The following is a 14,098-nucleotide window of genomic DNA, read 5'->3' as shown; positions in this document are numbered from 1 at the left end:
TAGCCATGTGTGTGCTCCTAGCCTGTCTGCTACTGAGCCACAGGTGATGTCATGGCATCTACATCTGACACGGGCCTGCTTCTGGCGTATCGGCTATTCAGACACCAACGTCCTCAAAACCACCAACACAAACTAGGGGCCTGCTGCTGCCCTGTCAGCTACTCGGGCAGCAGTGACATTCGAAGCACCTACATATGCCATGGGCCTACTCCAGGCCTATGAGCTACTCAGGCAGGAGTGACCTCACGAGCACAGACACAAGCCATGGGCCTGCTCCTGCTCTATCAGCTACTCAGGCACCGGTGACCTCACACGTACGCCCATCTGCCAGGTACTTGCTGTTGAGGTAGTCCACCTCTGGTCACCTCAAAAGAACCTATAAGGGCCCTGCACCTGGTCCTGGCCTATCAGCTATTCAGCCAAGAGTGACGACGCAAGTACATACCCAAGCTGATGACCATGGGGCAGACTCTGAGCTTTCCTCAGCACTGCAAGACATAGGCAATGCCATCTGTGAACACGGAAAAGCAGGACAAAATGCCAACTTCAGAAGAATATATACATGGGGACAATATGGAAAAGACCCAAAGAGGATCTCAAAAAAGACCATGTGGAGAAAAGGAACTAGCCAGGGAGCCCATGAACTGCAAAGTGGCTTTCGAGGTTCCAAGCAGAGAGGGAGGGTGGTAGTGGGGAACTCCCTTTCCCCATGGTTGTGGGGGATCTCACAGATGCCTGTAAGACCACTGTGGGGTGCAGACTGGTGCTACATAGATTTCCTTGTCCTTAGGTTGATAACCTGAGCTCTGGCTGAATGAGAGAGGGGAGAGGTCAGGAGTGTCCTGGCACTTGTCCAGGTCCAAGTAGCTTTTTAGTCCAAGTGGTCTTTTCCAGCTACTCAGTAGCTGAGTACCCATCAGCTACTCCGGCACCAGCGAGCTGGCCACCACGTATCCACCTACTTGCTATCTGCTTGCCTGTGAGATGCAAAAGCACAAGTGACCTCACAAGCTCCGACACAAGCCACGTGCCTACTCTTGGCCTACCAGCTGCTCAGGTATCAGTAATCTCACAACCACTTACAGAAGCCGCGTGCCAGCTCCCAACCTATGGTCTACGCAGCACCAGCACCTCACAAGCACATACCAACCTATTTTCTATGTGCTTGTGTTGTGGGGTGACCCCACGTGGCAGCCCCCACCCAGTCACTTGCTCACTACCCACCAGTAGGATGGGGGAGGAAAGTGGAAGGACAAAAGTGAGAAAAAAAATAATCTCATGGGTTGAGATAAAGAGAGTTTAATAAGTGGATTACTTCTTCTACTTTGAAGAACGCCCAGCAGTCCCCTAGTTCTATTGCTGACTATGACGTCATATGGTGTGGAATATCCCTTTGGTCCATCGGTGTCAGCTGTCCTGACTTTGTCCCCTCCCAGCCTCTTGCCACCCCCAGCCTCCTTGCAGTGGGGGCAGAGTGAGAAACAGAGAAGGCCTTGATGCTGTGCAAGCACTGCTCAGCAATAGCTACAATGTCAGTGTGTTATCATTCAACCCTGTTTTGACCACCAAGGCAAAGCTCGGCACCATAGGGGCGGCTAACAAGAAAATTAATGCCATCCCAGCCAGACCCAGTACAATCTTCACACATTATTCCCTCCTGTTTGCATCCTGCTCAGGTCCTACAGGATTCAATAGATTTACATCCACGATCACCAACCCCTTCCCGCCCTTTGACGTGACACACACACAGCATACTGGGTTTGGCTGGTGTGGCTCAGGTGGACCTGGACAAGTGCCAGGACACTCCTGACCTCTCCCCTCTCTCATTCAGCCAGAGCTCAGGTTATCAACCTAAGGACAAGGAAATCTATGTAGCACCAGTCTGCACCCCACAGTGGTCTTACAGGCATCTGTGAGATCCCCCACAACCATGGGGAAAGGGAGTTCCCCACTACCACCCTACCTCTCTGCTTGGAACCTCGAAAGCCACTTTGCAGTTCATGGGCTCCCTGGCTAGTTCCTTTTCTCCACATGGTCTTTTTTGAGATCCTCTTTGGGTCTTTTCCATAATGTCCCCATGTATATATTCTTCTGAAGTTGGCATTTTGTCCTGCTTTTCCATGTTCACAGATGGCATTGCCTATGTCTTGCAGTGCTGAGGAAAGCTCAGAGTCTGCCCCATGGTCATCCTGCTGGGCTGGGATGTGAGAGCCTCCTAGGCTGGTTCACAGGACTGGGCTCTTCTTTGTATGTTAATAGGATTTGCACTGAGGGCTCCTTGGTGACCTTCTAGGAGGGGACCATAGCTTTTGGGCATGTTCCAGCTTGTCTGTGTCCTCCCCACCCTCTTGAAGTTCCCCCCAACCCAGACATGTCTGGACTTCTTCTGCAGCCTGGTAAAGTGGGGGACCTTGACCCACCCTTGTACTTTTCTTTCTGTTCACATTTAAACACTAATTGTTCATTCCATCAGCTCTTATTAAAGGTTTTATCCATTTTATACCTATGTTGCAATGGCTACATATATTTAATTTCTCCAGATTTATACATGTTTATATATATAAAAATACATATAAACATATACACATATATATGTGTATAGTGGGGTATATATATTTAAAATACAGTATCTATTCATAAATACATAGAAATATTACACATATTTGTACACTCATTTATATATATGTATATAAAACCAAAAATGTATATATTGTAGTACAGGTATATATTTTGATATCTGAGCACTTCCTTGTCCACAGCAGGCAGGCAGCCTATCACAGAGCTGCATGAGGACATGGGTATGATGGTGTCAAAAAATGGCTGCCACCCAACCACAATGCAGTATGAAAACATGTGGGGAAGAAGGCTGTCAACAGTGGCGGCCTCCCTGTACATAATGACAGGGTGCTTCCTTTGCTGATGCGCTTCTGGGTGCACCGGGAGGGGAGGCTCCTCTTGCCAGCCAATCAAGGCACACGGTGAGGTGAAAATGCTTCTTTTGTACCATGGTCAGATAACGGGTCGATGTGGTGTCAGAACTTTGGTGCTTGCACCTGTCTTAAGAACTTTCCCTGCATCTGTGTGCTTCAAGGCTGCAAAACCCTTACCCCAAAAACCCACTGTGGGACCCTCCTGGGTCTCGTGTGGAAATCTGCACAACTCTGCTGAGGATCCCCTCTGAGCAGGGACGGCACAAAGCCTTTTCCATGTGCCTCCTCACCTGGCTGTTGTCTCCCTCTTTATCAGCACCTGAAGCTCTGTCTCCTCCCCATCCCTGCATCTGCCCGCGGCTGTTCTGTACTCGGTGGTGCCTCCAGCAGTGAACCCCCTCATCTACAGCAGGAGTTGCCAGGAGCTCAAGGGTGTGGTTAGGGAAGGGCTTACATGAAAGTTTTTGCTATGGTGATAAACTCTCCATCTTGCTCCACAAATGACTCCCAGGATATCCCATCCAAAACTGGTGCTTTGGTGTATTATCATTAGGGTTACTGTTATCAGTAGCATTAACTTCATCATTATTGTTACTTGTGGTTATTATGTTACAAGACAAATGTTTGAATTTATCTCACTTCTCCAGAGGCATGAAGAGTCCTCACTGTCCTGGTGCTCCACCAGGCCTGGGTAGTGGATGAGAAGGACTGGTGCTCACAACTACCCTTCTCTTAGTGCTCCTACCTCTCCTCAAGGCTGGCATCGAAAGGGAGTCTGAGAGCCTGAGCCAGAGCATGCACTGAAGGAAACATGACTCAGCAGCCACATGAGTATGCTGCTGTCTCACAGTCCCTGTGCCCAGTACATGGGCTTGAGACAGCCTCCTCCACCCCATGCACTGGCCCTTAACCCAAGCTCACCCTCAGTCCTGGTTCCCCATACCAGCCATTTCCAGCCCTGGCCATTCCCATGGTCCAGGTGAGGGCTGATCTTTGAAATATGAGCAGCTCTGTCCTCTTGCTGGGCTCAGTGTCTGCACTGGGGGAACATCCAGACCTCAATGGACTTAGACATGCGCAGAGCTTGGCAGACCCCAGAGCAGGGCTGCCTGCAACCCCTCACATGGGCCATGGCCAAGGCAGGGAACGGCTTGGGTGCTGGGGTGAGCGGTCAAAGCCAGACGGCCACAGGGCAATGGGGCACTGAGGTCTGTTGTGGGAACTGTGCCAGGAGAATGTTTCCCCAACCCTGAATGCACTCTGTCCTGAGTGGTGCCTGCACAGCAGAGCTCTGGGGCCACATGTGGGGATGGAGGTCTGGGCCAGCCCAGGGACAAGGACAGGGATGTGAACAAAAGCCATGATGCTCCAAGAAGCTCCCACACTGATGGAAACCCCAAATTCCCCTCAATCCCCAGCCAGGCAGGGCTGTCACCCCAGTCAGTGTGATTGCTGCAGGGACCCAAGAGACAACACTGGGGTGGGAGGTGCAGGGCAGCCAGGATTGACCCCAGCACTCTCAGCAGCCCCTCTGCAGCCAGAGCAGCTCTCCACAGCTGGGACAAGACTCGTTGCTGCTCTCTCTGTGGTCAGGGCTCTCCTGGGGCTGCAGCCAGTGGCACTGCCTGCTGGGAGCCCCAGACCTACTTCTGAGCCCCAGTGCCCTGCACCACGGCTTTTAGTACCTCCCCTCCCGTGCCACCGTCCTCTCTCAGGAGCACCACCAAGTGCATTACTGCCTGACGAGTTATGCAGAGGAGCTGCAGGAGGTCTTCTCTGCTCAGCCCTTCTGCCTCCAACCCTGCCCCAGTGTCAGCCCACAGGCACCACCATAGTTCTTCTGCGCATGGTGCTTGGTGTCTCGACATGGCCTTCTCTGAGCCTATGCAGGGACCCCCAGTGAGCATCTCTGCTTGGATCTGGCCAGTACATCCTGGCTGCAGTCACAGGGGATCCTGGTGAGGCCACACTTGGAGAGAAGGTTGTGATTGTCCTTGGTCAGAGTAGGTGTGAGGATCTTTCTGGCAGTTGGGAAGGGAAGGAGGGGACAGGAGACAATGAGGACAAGAAGCAGGAAGGGAAATTTCAAGTGAGACTTAAGGAAAAACACACACCTTTATAGTTGATTAGTACTAGGTCTGGGGCCCAGAGATTTTCAAAACTCAGCTGGAGAAAGCACTGACCAACCTGATCTAACTGACAAGATCTCCCTACTCAGAGCAGATCATAACACTAGAGACCTCCATGGGTTCCTTCTAAGCCTTCTTGTCAGCACCTCTGGGGATTGCCCAGTCTAGTCCTCACTGCTCAAGCAGGGTCAGCTAGAGCATGTTGCCCAACACAGGGTCCAGCTGGGTTTTTAATATCTCCATGGATGGAGATTCCACAGCCTCTCTGAAGAACCTATTATTAATCCATTTTATTACAGAGATGTGACACAGGAGGCCAGCAGTACCATCATGCCAGACACATGTACAAAGACCTCTGGGTCATACAGGCCAGGGTCATGCCTCCTGAGAAGCAGAGTGGATGCAGGCATTCTGGGACAAACAGGTTATCACAGATAAAATGCCCAAAGCACAGGAGGTTCCCAAGATGAATTTGAAATCACTTCTGAAAAGACATGGGCAGGTTAATGCTGCTGAGAAACAGCTGACTGAATCAGCTTCTTCAGCGTGTCTTTGAGCTCCTGGTTCCTCATGCTGTAGATGAGGGGGTTCCCTGCTGGAGGCACCACCGAGTACAGGAATGACACCACTAGATCCAGGGATGGGGAGGAGATGGAGGGGGGCTTCAGGCAGGCAAACATGCCAGTGCTGACAAAGAGGGAGACCACGGCCAGGTGAGGGAGGCACATGGAAAAGGCTTTGTGGCGTCCCTGCTCAGAGGGGATCCTCAGCACCACCATGAAGATCTGCACATAGGACAGCACAATGAAAACAAAACAACCAAACACTAAGCAGGCACTAAACACAAGAAGCCCAACTTCCCTGAGGTAGGCATCTGAGCAGGAGAGCTTGAGGATCTGAGGGACTTCACAGAAGAACTGGTCCACAGCATTGCCCTTGCAGAGTGGTAGTGAAAATGTATTGGCCGTGTGCAGGACAGCATGGAGAAACCCACTGCCCCAGGCAGCTGCTGCCATGTGGACACAAGCTCTGCTGCCCAGGAGGGTCCCGTAGTGCAGGGGTTGGCAGATGGCAACGTAGCGGTCGTAGGCCATGATGGTGAGGAGAGAATATTCCGCTGTGATCAAGAAGAGAAAGAAAAAGACCTGTGCAGCACATCCCCAGTAGGAGATGGCCCTGGTGTCGCACAGGGAATTGGCCATGGATTTGGGGACAGTGGTGGAGATGGAGCCCAGGTCGAGGAGGGAGAGGTTGAGGAGGAAGAAGTACATGGGGGTGTGGAGGCGGTGGTCGCAGGCAACAGTGGTGATGATGAGGCCGTTGCCCAGGAGGGCAGCCAGGTAGATGCCCAGGAAGAGCCAGAAGTGCAAGAGCTGCAGCTGTCGCATGTCTGCAAATGCCAGGAGGAGGAACTCGGTGATGGAGCTGCTGTTGGACATTCGCTTCTTCTGGGCATGGGGCGTTGTTTTAGCAGAAAAAGACAGCAGCATGTTAGGGGAGACTTCTCTGAACAAAATCAAAGCCATTTCCAATAGACCCTCCCCCTGTCACGCAGAGACACATTTTTCCTTTTCTAGGAGAACTTCCTTCAGCTCTGTGCCTGCTGCCCTGGTTGGTTCTGGCTGAGAGCACCATGAAGAGCAGGGCCTCTGCCCATGGGGTCTTGATAAGTCAGTCCTGCTCTGCAGAACTGGGTTCATGGGAACGGTGAGGGTACGGGCCAGTGCTGCTCTTCAACTTTGCCAGATGAAACCACTGTTAATGCAGAATGGCTTGTCAGCATCTGCACTCCCAGTGCTAATGAAAGGGAATGGTAAAGGCAGTTTACGAGTTATTTGTTTTTTTTACAGCTCCACCCATCTAAACCTGGGGACTGTTCTCAGGTGTCAGAAACCCTCAACATTTCTTCTGCACTCAGGGTGAACAGAGTGAGTGCTTCAAGGTAAGAGGATTGCCTGTGGCTTAATGCAGAGTGAAGGGATCTGGTTTGTCCCTCCATTTAGTTCCCAGTTTCCTAGTGCTTGCACCTGTCTGAGATGGAGGGTCATCACACGCTCATGTTAGCCTGAAAATCAACCAGACACTGCTAAGAGTAGAGGGATCCACTGCAGACCACTAAACGTCTCACTCTTTCTCAAGGTCTCAGCTGCTGACTTCTAGCCCAGGACACTCATGCCTCATTTCACCAACCCAACAGCATTTCCTCAGTTGTAGGGGCTTTGCGTTCTTCGTGGGGCTTTAAGATATGCCTATATGCTATGTTATAGCTCTGCATCCCTGAGGGCAGCTCGCAGCTTGGAAGGACACCCCAAGGGGATAGCCAAGTGTCCTAATGATGGCATCTCAGTAAGAGTCAGCTCATACCCCAGACCCACAGACTGTATGGACCAGATCTCCACAGGTGCCAGGAATGCTGGGACACTTGTTCCTATGGACACAGCTGCATGAAAGGACCCACAAGATCAGTGTGTGACTCTGCACCTGAAACTCCCACCCCTAGGCAGCCTGACTGCAAGAACAAGAGTAACACAGACAAGTGGAGAAACAAGGAACAGTACAGTGAGGGTCGGGCTGAGAGATGCAAAGGAAGAGGCAGCTGGGCACTTGGGAAAGCATTACCATTACCCACCTGTGCATGCCACTTCCCAGGCATCAACATTGCCAGGCAGTTGCTCTCAGCCCCTGTGCTCTGCAGAGGGAAATGGACACATGGCTGGAGAGCTGCACCGTGGCTCTGCTGGAGCTCTGGCTGCAGAGGAGGTGGTTCATGTCTTGGACCCCACAGCCCTGAGGGCAGAGGCTTTGCTGGGTTGGAGAGGAGGCAAGGGGGCTTGCTCAGAGGAAAGGGTCTCAATTGGAGGGGATGCTATGGAGTTGTCTGAATTCTCCTGCCCACAACATTTGTGGTCTTAGTTTCTTCTCATTCCCTCCTTGATCATAACCCTGCTGCCTGGAGATTTTCCTCCTGGGAGGTGTTTTTCTGCCCCATGTCTTTTTCCTGTCCGTGCTCACAGACCCTGTCCCAAGCTTTGTGTACTCACCCTGGCCGTACAGAAACCTTCCTGGTTGCATGGCACTGGCTGGGTACATGTTCCTGTTGCAGGTGGAAAAGGGCAGGTCAGAACAACCCTGCTGGATCCAGCAAAGGTGATGCTGGTGCTGTCCCTAAGCAGAGGAGTGGCTGAAGGCACTTTCAGAGGCTCCTATCAGACCTACTGGTCACTCAAAATTACAACTCAGTACTCTCAGTGACTTGTTCAAGCATGAGAGCTCCTTTTCCATTTCTCCCCCCAAATTCCCCAAGGGAAGGAAACTGAAAACACAGACTCAAGAAAGCTCCTTAGCTTTACGGCAATCCCTGCCTTTACCTTCCCCTTGAAAAGTTCCCTCAGAAATGTCCTGTGGTGATCTGGAGCTGTGAGCAGCCCTGACCCAGCAGCACCGTCTTGACAACAGAAGGACCCTCCTGACAACATAAAGACCCTCTCCTGCCAGGAGTTGCTTCTTCCAACCACAGCACCAGAGCCGCTCCCTGCAGTGTTGTTTGGATGTCCTTGGGCAAGCTGAATGCTGACCCTGGCAGGAGACAAAGCCCCTACGCTGGCACACAGCCACCCTGAGGCTCAGGGACCCTGCTCTGAAGGACAGCCCGGGGCACCCCTGGCTGCACACCCAGCTTCACACTCTGCAGCCTTCCCCGGGTGAAGGCAGCTGACATGCTCTGTGCCTCTGACAGTGGTGCAGCAGGGAAGCTGTACTCCAAAACATGTCCTTTTTCTCTACACTGGAGAAACTGCAAGAATCCTCCTGACAGATCCCATAGGCTGTGGGATGTGCCAGCTTTAGGAGATCTTTCCAGGAACCGTAGCTGGATTGCCCTGGAGCCAGAGACTTACCCTGTTAAGTGCTGTGAAGATTTTTCTCCAAGTGAGCTTTCCTCTGCCCTCCTACTCCAGACTCCCTTTAACTTCTCTCTGCCTCACTCCTCTCCCCTTGATGCCTGCAGGCAGTGCCCTCAGCCCTGCTGCGCTTTGCAGAGGAGCTGCTCCTGGGCAGAGCTGTCTCTCTGCAGCGCTGCCTGCTTGCCAGGAGCTCCCTCTGTCCCAGGAGCCCAGCCCAGCTCAGCAGCAGAGGACCAGCCCATGGTGACAATTTTCCTTCCCTCTCTGGGCTCCCTCCAGGTGTCCCTGGGCCTCCAGGGGAACCTGCTGGGAAACAGGCTGAAGCAATCACTGATGTTCCCTCCGTCAGCTGGGGAGAAACACTGATTTTCAGAAGTGTCATTTCTCCTCCCAGAGACAAAGTTACATCTAAATGTAAATCACCTTTTTTGGTCTTATTATTAGACAGGACACCTAGACAGTGACAGGGAGATATCTCCTTTACTCTTTCTGAGGGAAGGGATTCCACTGAATTAATGGAGGCATCTAATCCTGTGTTTCTATTCCTAGCATTTAAAGGAGACTCTGCTCCCTCCGCTGCCTGCCACAAACTCACAGGAGGTGGGATTCCTCTTGCCTCTGTTCAGATGGGCACAAAATAGGCATGTGAATGTGAGCTCCTTGTCTCAGCTCCCATGTGAATTAATGGAGATGGAAGGCAGGAGTGAGATGTTCAGATGCAAATACCTGGTGACATTTGAGTTGCCAGAGGTGGTGCAAGACACATGCAGGTAACTGCAGGCTCTAACGGAGAAGTTCATAGAGACAGGGCAAAATCTCAGGGTTCATACATGAGCCTGGTAGGAAATTCCATAGGCCAAGGGAAATAAAGGCCAAAAGAACCTTTTCCTGCTTGTTACATTCATGGCAGTTTATAGAGGTATTCATATGAACAATTCCAGTCATGTACCATAGGGTCAGGCAGGTCTCTCTCTTTTCCATCTGCTGAATTTACTAGCTCTCCAGTGACTATAACGACATTTGTCCCATGTTGATCCCCACATTGCCTAACAGAATGCAGGGCATGTACTCTGTTTCATGTTCACATCGAGGCCCATGGAACTCCATAAGCTGCCAAGGCTTGCACGGACCACAGGGCCAACAGGAAAGCAATTCCCATTCAGGGCAGGTGTGTCACAGATGCCCCAGACAGCATTGCAGGGAGTGTGATTTGTTGCCTGTGTGCCCTTGGCTGATATAATCAGTCAGAGGCATCAGTCATCAGCTGTCATCAGAGAGGCAAGGTCTGTCTCTTCTCTACCCAATAGCTGCAGGCATTCAAGGACAAGAAGCACATCGCACAGGGATCTTTACTCACTCTCTTGATACAATCAATGAGAAGACCAAATATTTTCAGAGTGTGCCTAGATACATCTTGTCTTCAAGGACAGCATCCTCCAAGCACAGTAATGGTTCATATCAAAATCAATTGACACTTGAAAAGAAATTAAAGGGCATCAAGATGAGCTGTTGCTACTTCAGGAACAGTTAAAGAAGAATTGGAAATACTGTGTGACCACTGCTAAATTTAGTAACAGTAGATGTAGGTAGATCTGAGATACTCTATGTCCTCTTTGCCTCAGTTACCACCAGCAAGGTCTCCCAGGCCTTTGTGCTTTGAGGCAGGACTCTGGAGAACAACCCGTGGTGGATGGGGATCGAGCCAAGGGTTACTTAAGCAAACTGCACCCTTACGAGTCCTTGGGACCAGAGAGTTTGCATCCAAGGGTGCTGAGAGAGTTTTTTTCCCCAGGAGGTGCTGGTCTGTTATGATCCCAGTAAGAAAGGCACTCAGACTCTGTGAGCTATCTTTTAACAATAGATCTAGCACTATAAGAGGAGTATCACAGAGGCAATCTTATGTCCCTTTAGAAAATGGGAACCCCAGGTCGTGTAGCATTGAATGGAATTCTGACCCAAACACAGCACCCTTCTTAACCACCCATAGAAGACAGTCTTCTGTTTTGGTCATTCAAGCTACTATAGGGTTTTCTTACTTGGAAACAACCCTTCATCATCTTTACAGTCAAACAGAAACGTTTTCATGAGAACTTCTTGCTGAACCATTAGGTACAGGCAAGGCCACACAGGAGGCATAATGTCTGGTACAAAGGAGGACCTGCATGCAGACTTCTGTGTGACAATATGCCGCTGAGTTTGTGCTGGGGCCAAGGGATCTGTGCAGTACAGCATGGGTTTCAAGGCCATGCTGTACATGCAGCACAGTGCAGTAGCACTAACTGCTTGATGTACAATGGTCTTCCGGTCAGGATCAGAGCTCATGATTCCCTGTGAGAATTCTGTGCTCTATTACGGTGCCACAGCTGAGGTACTGTGGCCCAAATGTGCAGTGCCAGGAGGAGCCCCATGTCTTGTCACAGCGCTGTGGCATTTTTGGATTAAATGAGATGTGGTGGGACAGCTTGCTGAGCTGTGGTGCTGCAGTGAAGGGATACAGGCTCTGCTGGAGAGAGTGGCAGGGAGGATGAGGATGGGGGAGTGCTCCATGTGTGAAGGAGCAACTCAGATACATGGAGCTTCTCTGTGAAGTGGGCAACAGGTTGAGTTAGCTTATGTGAGTGATGATGAGAGGAGAAGTCAGTAAGGGTGACATCGTCTTGGCAGTTACAAGCTACTTGATCAGGAAGAGTAGACCAAAAAAGTCTTCTGTCAGCAACCTGAAGAAGTCTCCAGGTTAATGAGCAGGTTCCTAGGGGGGGACTGTAAGTGCCCCGGCATTCACTGGCCATGCAAAGCAGCACGGTGCCAACAGTCTGGAGGCTCTTGGGAGGACTTCTTAGCACAGCTGCCAGTTGGGCCAGCAAGGGTGATGCTCACCTGGACCTGATCCTGACCAAAAAGGAAAATCTGGTCAGGGATATGAGAATCTGTGTCAGCCTTGGCTGTCATGACCATGAAATAGTGGCCTCCCAAGCCCTAATTTCTCCCTGGTTTCAGTAAGAGGTGGAGGGGTGGAACAGGGTAGTTGGTATAGGCCAAGGTACAGATCCCACATTTCTGAAAAGGCACAAAGGCAGGCAAATTTTTCCTGTGGTCTTGTGACCGGTACCTACTGCTCCTGACCCTTGGAGTACACTGACACAACATGTGTTACCTGCATTTCCAGTCTCCGAAGCCCTAACTGTGCAGCAGAGATCCTAGAAGCCCCGAACTCCTTTCGTCTGCCCTGCGTTTCAACATGTAAAGTGAAAGTAACCCAGTCAAAATCTTGGTTTTGATTCTCTTCACAGCCTAAAGCACCACATGGGTAAGGAGGCTGGCCAGGAAACATAAAGATGAATCAAAGGTAGGACTAGATATCTACTGAGTACAGGACAATGCCACCCTGAATTGTCCTGTGAGCCTCTGCTGTAGAAACCCTCACCTCTAATTGAATCTCTTCTCCTGGGGCACACTGCAAGGCTCATGGAATTTTCTGTCCTAGGGACAGACAGACATTCAGAATTCTTTTGTCCCTGCCATGTCTCTGCTCTGAAGCAAAGCCTTTGCATACATGGGGTGTTGGACACTTGGTAGCAGGATTCCTTATGGCAAGTATGAGCTTGGCTGGTGCCACAGCTAGGGTGCTTCAGCCCAAATGCGCAGCAATGCCCTCAGACAGGGGCACCGACAGGAAAAGCTAGAGCTGTTACTGTGGGAGACAGTGCTGTGACATGGTGGCAGAGCTCAGTACAGCTGGTCTTCAAGGAAAGCATCCTCCAAGCTCAGCAATAGTCCAGATCACAACTCAATCTAAACTTGAAAGGCAATTCAGGGGCACCCTAATGAGTGTTTTCCACTTCAGGAACAGTTAAAGGAGAAACAAAGATACTGTGTGGCCACTGCTGAGTTTAGTAAGAACAAGTGTAGGTAGATCTGAGATTGTCTGTGTCCTCTTTGCCTCAGTCTTCCCCAGCAAGGTCTCACAGGCTTCTGTGACTCGAGGCAGGACCCTGGAGAAGAACAAACAGCAGTGGATGGGGATCAAGTCAGGAGTCACTTGAGCAAACACAGTCCTTACCAGCCTATGGGACAGGATGGGTGGCATTGCAGGGAGCTGAGAGAGCAGGTCAATATCACAGTGAGGCCACTTCCATCATCTTTGAAAAGTCATGGTGACTGGGGGCACACCCTGATGACTGGCAGCACCCAAACATTGCATGCACCTTTCAAAAATGTGCAAGGGATGAGCAGGGGAGTGAAAGGCTGTGCTCCAGAGCATGTCTGCTCAGATCACAATTCTCTGGTATCTGAAAGAGCAGGTGACTGGATTTACCCAGGGGAGACTGTGCCTGGCCATACTCTTTCTTCCCATGAGGAAAGGACAGGATTGCTAGACGTGAGGAGAGCAGTGGTTATCACTTACCAGGAAGTCAGCAAAGTTTTTGACATTGTCCCACAGCATATTTTTGTGCCCAAGTTAGGATATTATGGCCTGCATGAATGGATAAGTAGATAGGTAAAAACCAGCTAGACAGGTGGCCTCAGAGGGAGATGGTCGATGACTGTTACTCTGCCTGGAGGCCTGTAGATACTGTAGGTACTACAGGGGTCTATCCTGCAACCTGCCATGTTTAACATGTTTTTAATGATCCCAAGGAGATGAGAGAGTGCTTTTTCATAACATTTGTAGCTGACAGCATATTTAGGAGAACAGCCACCACGCTGAAGCTCAGGGCTTCCACCCAAAGGGCAAAGAGTGGCCCCAAAAGAACCTCATGATATCCAATAATAACAAATGCAAACTCCTGCTCTTGAGGTGCACTAATCCCATGCAATGACAGAGGGCGGGGGCTGTGTGGCTGGATAGCAGCTGTGCAGGAAAGACTCTGGTGGTCCTTGGATTTCATTAGGAAAAACATGAGGCATCAGCAATGAAGGCCAAAAGCATTCCGGGCTGTATGTGCAGGAGCACAGAGAGTGGACACAATTATCCCCTTCTGCTCAGCACTTTTTACACCACATCCAGATTACTTCCCTAGTTTATGATCCCCCACAATTACAGCGAGATGGATAAACTGGAGAAAGTTCACTGGAGACCCATGAAGGTGGTCAGGGCTGGAGCACACGTATTGCGAGAAGAAGCTTAGAGAGCTGG

At 50.8% G+C, this 14,098-nt stretch overlaps 1 protein-coding gene across 1 annotated transcript; it reads right to left on the bottom strand.

The window, feature by feature from the left end:
• Positions 1–5,562: 5,562 nt before the first annotated feature.
• LOC142025847 (olfactory receptor 14A16-like) lies at positions 5,563–6,585 on the bottom strand. Its single transcript, XM_075018528.1, has one exon. The coding sequence runs from the start codon at positions 6,583–6,585 to the stop codon at positions 5,563–5,565; it is 1,023 nt and encodes a 340-aa protein (XP_074874629.1).
• Positions 6,586–14,098: the final 7,513 nt, after the last annotated feature.

Source organism: Buteo buteo, chromosome 30 (genome assembly GCF_964188355.1).
Source record: "Buteo buteo chromosome 30, bButBut1.hap1.1, whole genome shotgun sequence".
Taxonomy (NCBI): Eukaryota; Metazoa; Chordata; class Aves; order Accipitriformes; family Accipitridae; genus Buteo; species Buteo buteo.
Note: the sequence above shows the minus strand (reverse complement) of the source record. Positions and strands in the feature narration are given on the sequence as shown.

What these genes read in the sequence shown, in the direction of transcription:
- LOC142025847 (XM_075018528.1), bottom strand. Translation starts at nt 6,585, where the DNA reads ATGGCTTTGATTTTGTTCAGAGAAGTCTCCCCTAACATGCTGCTGTCT.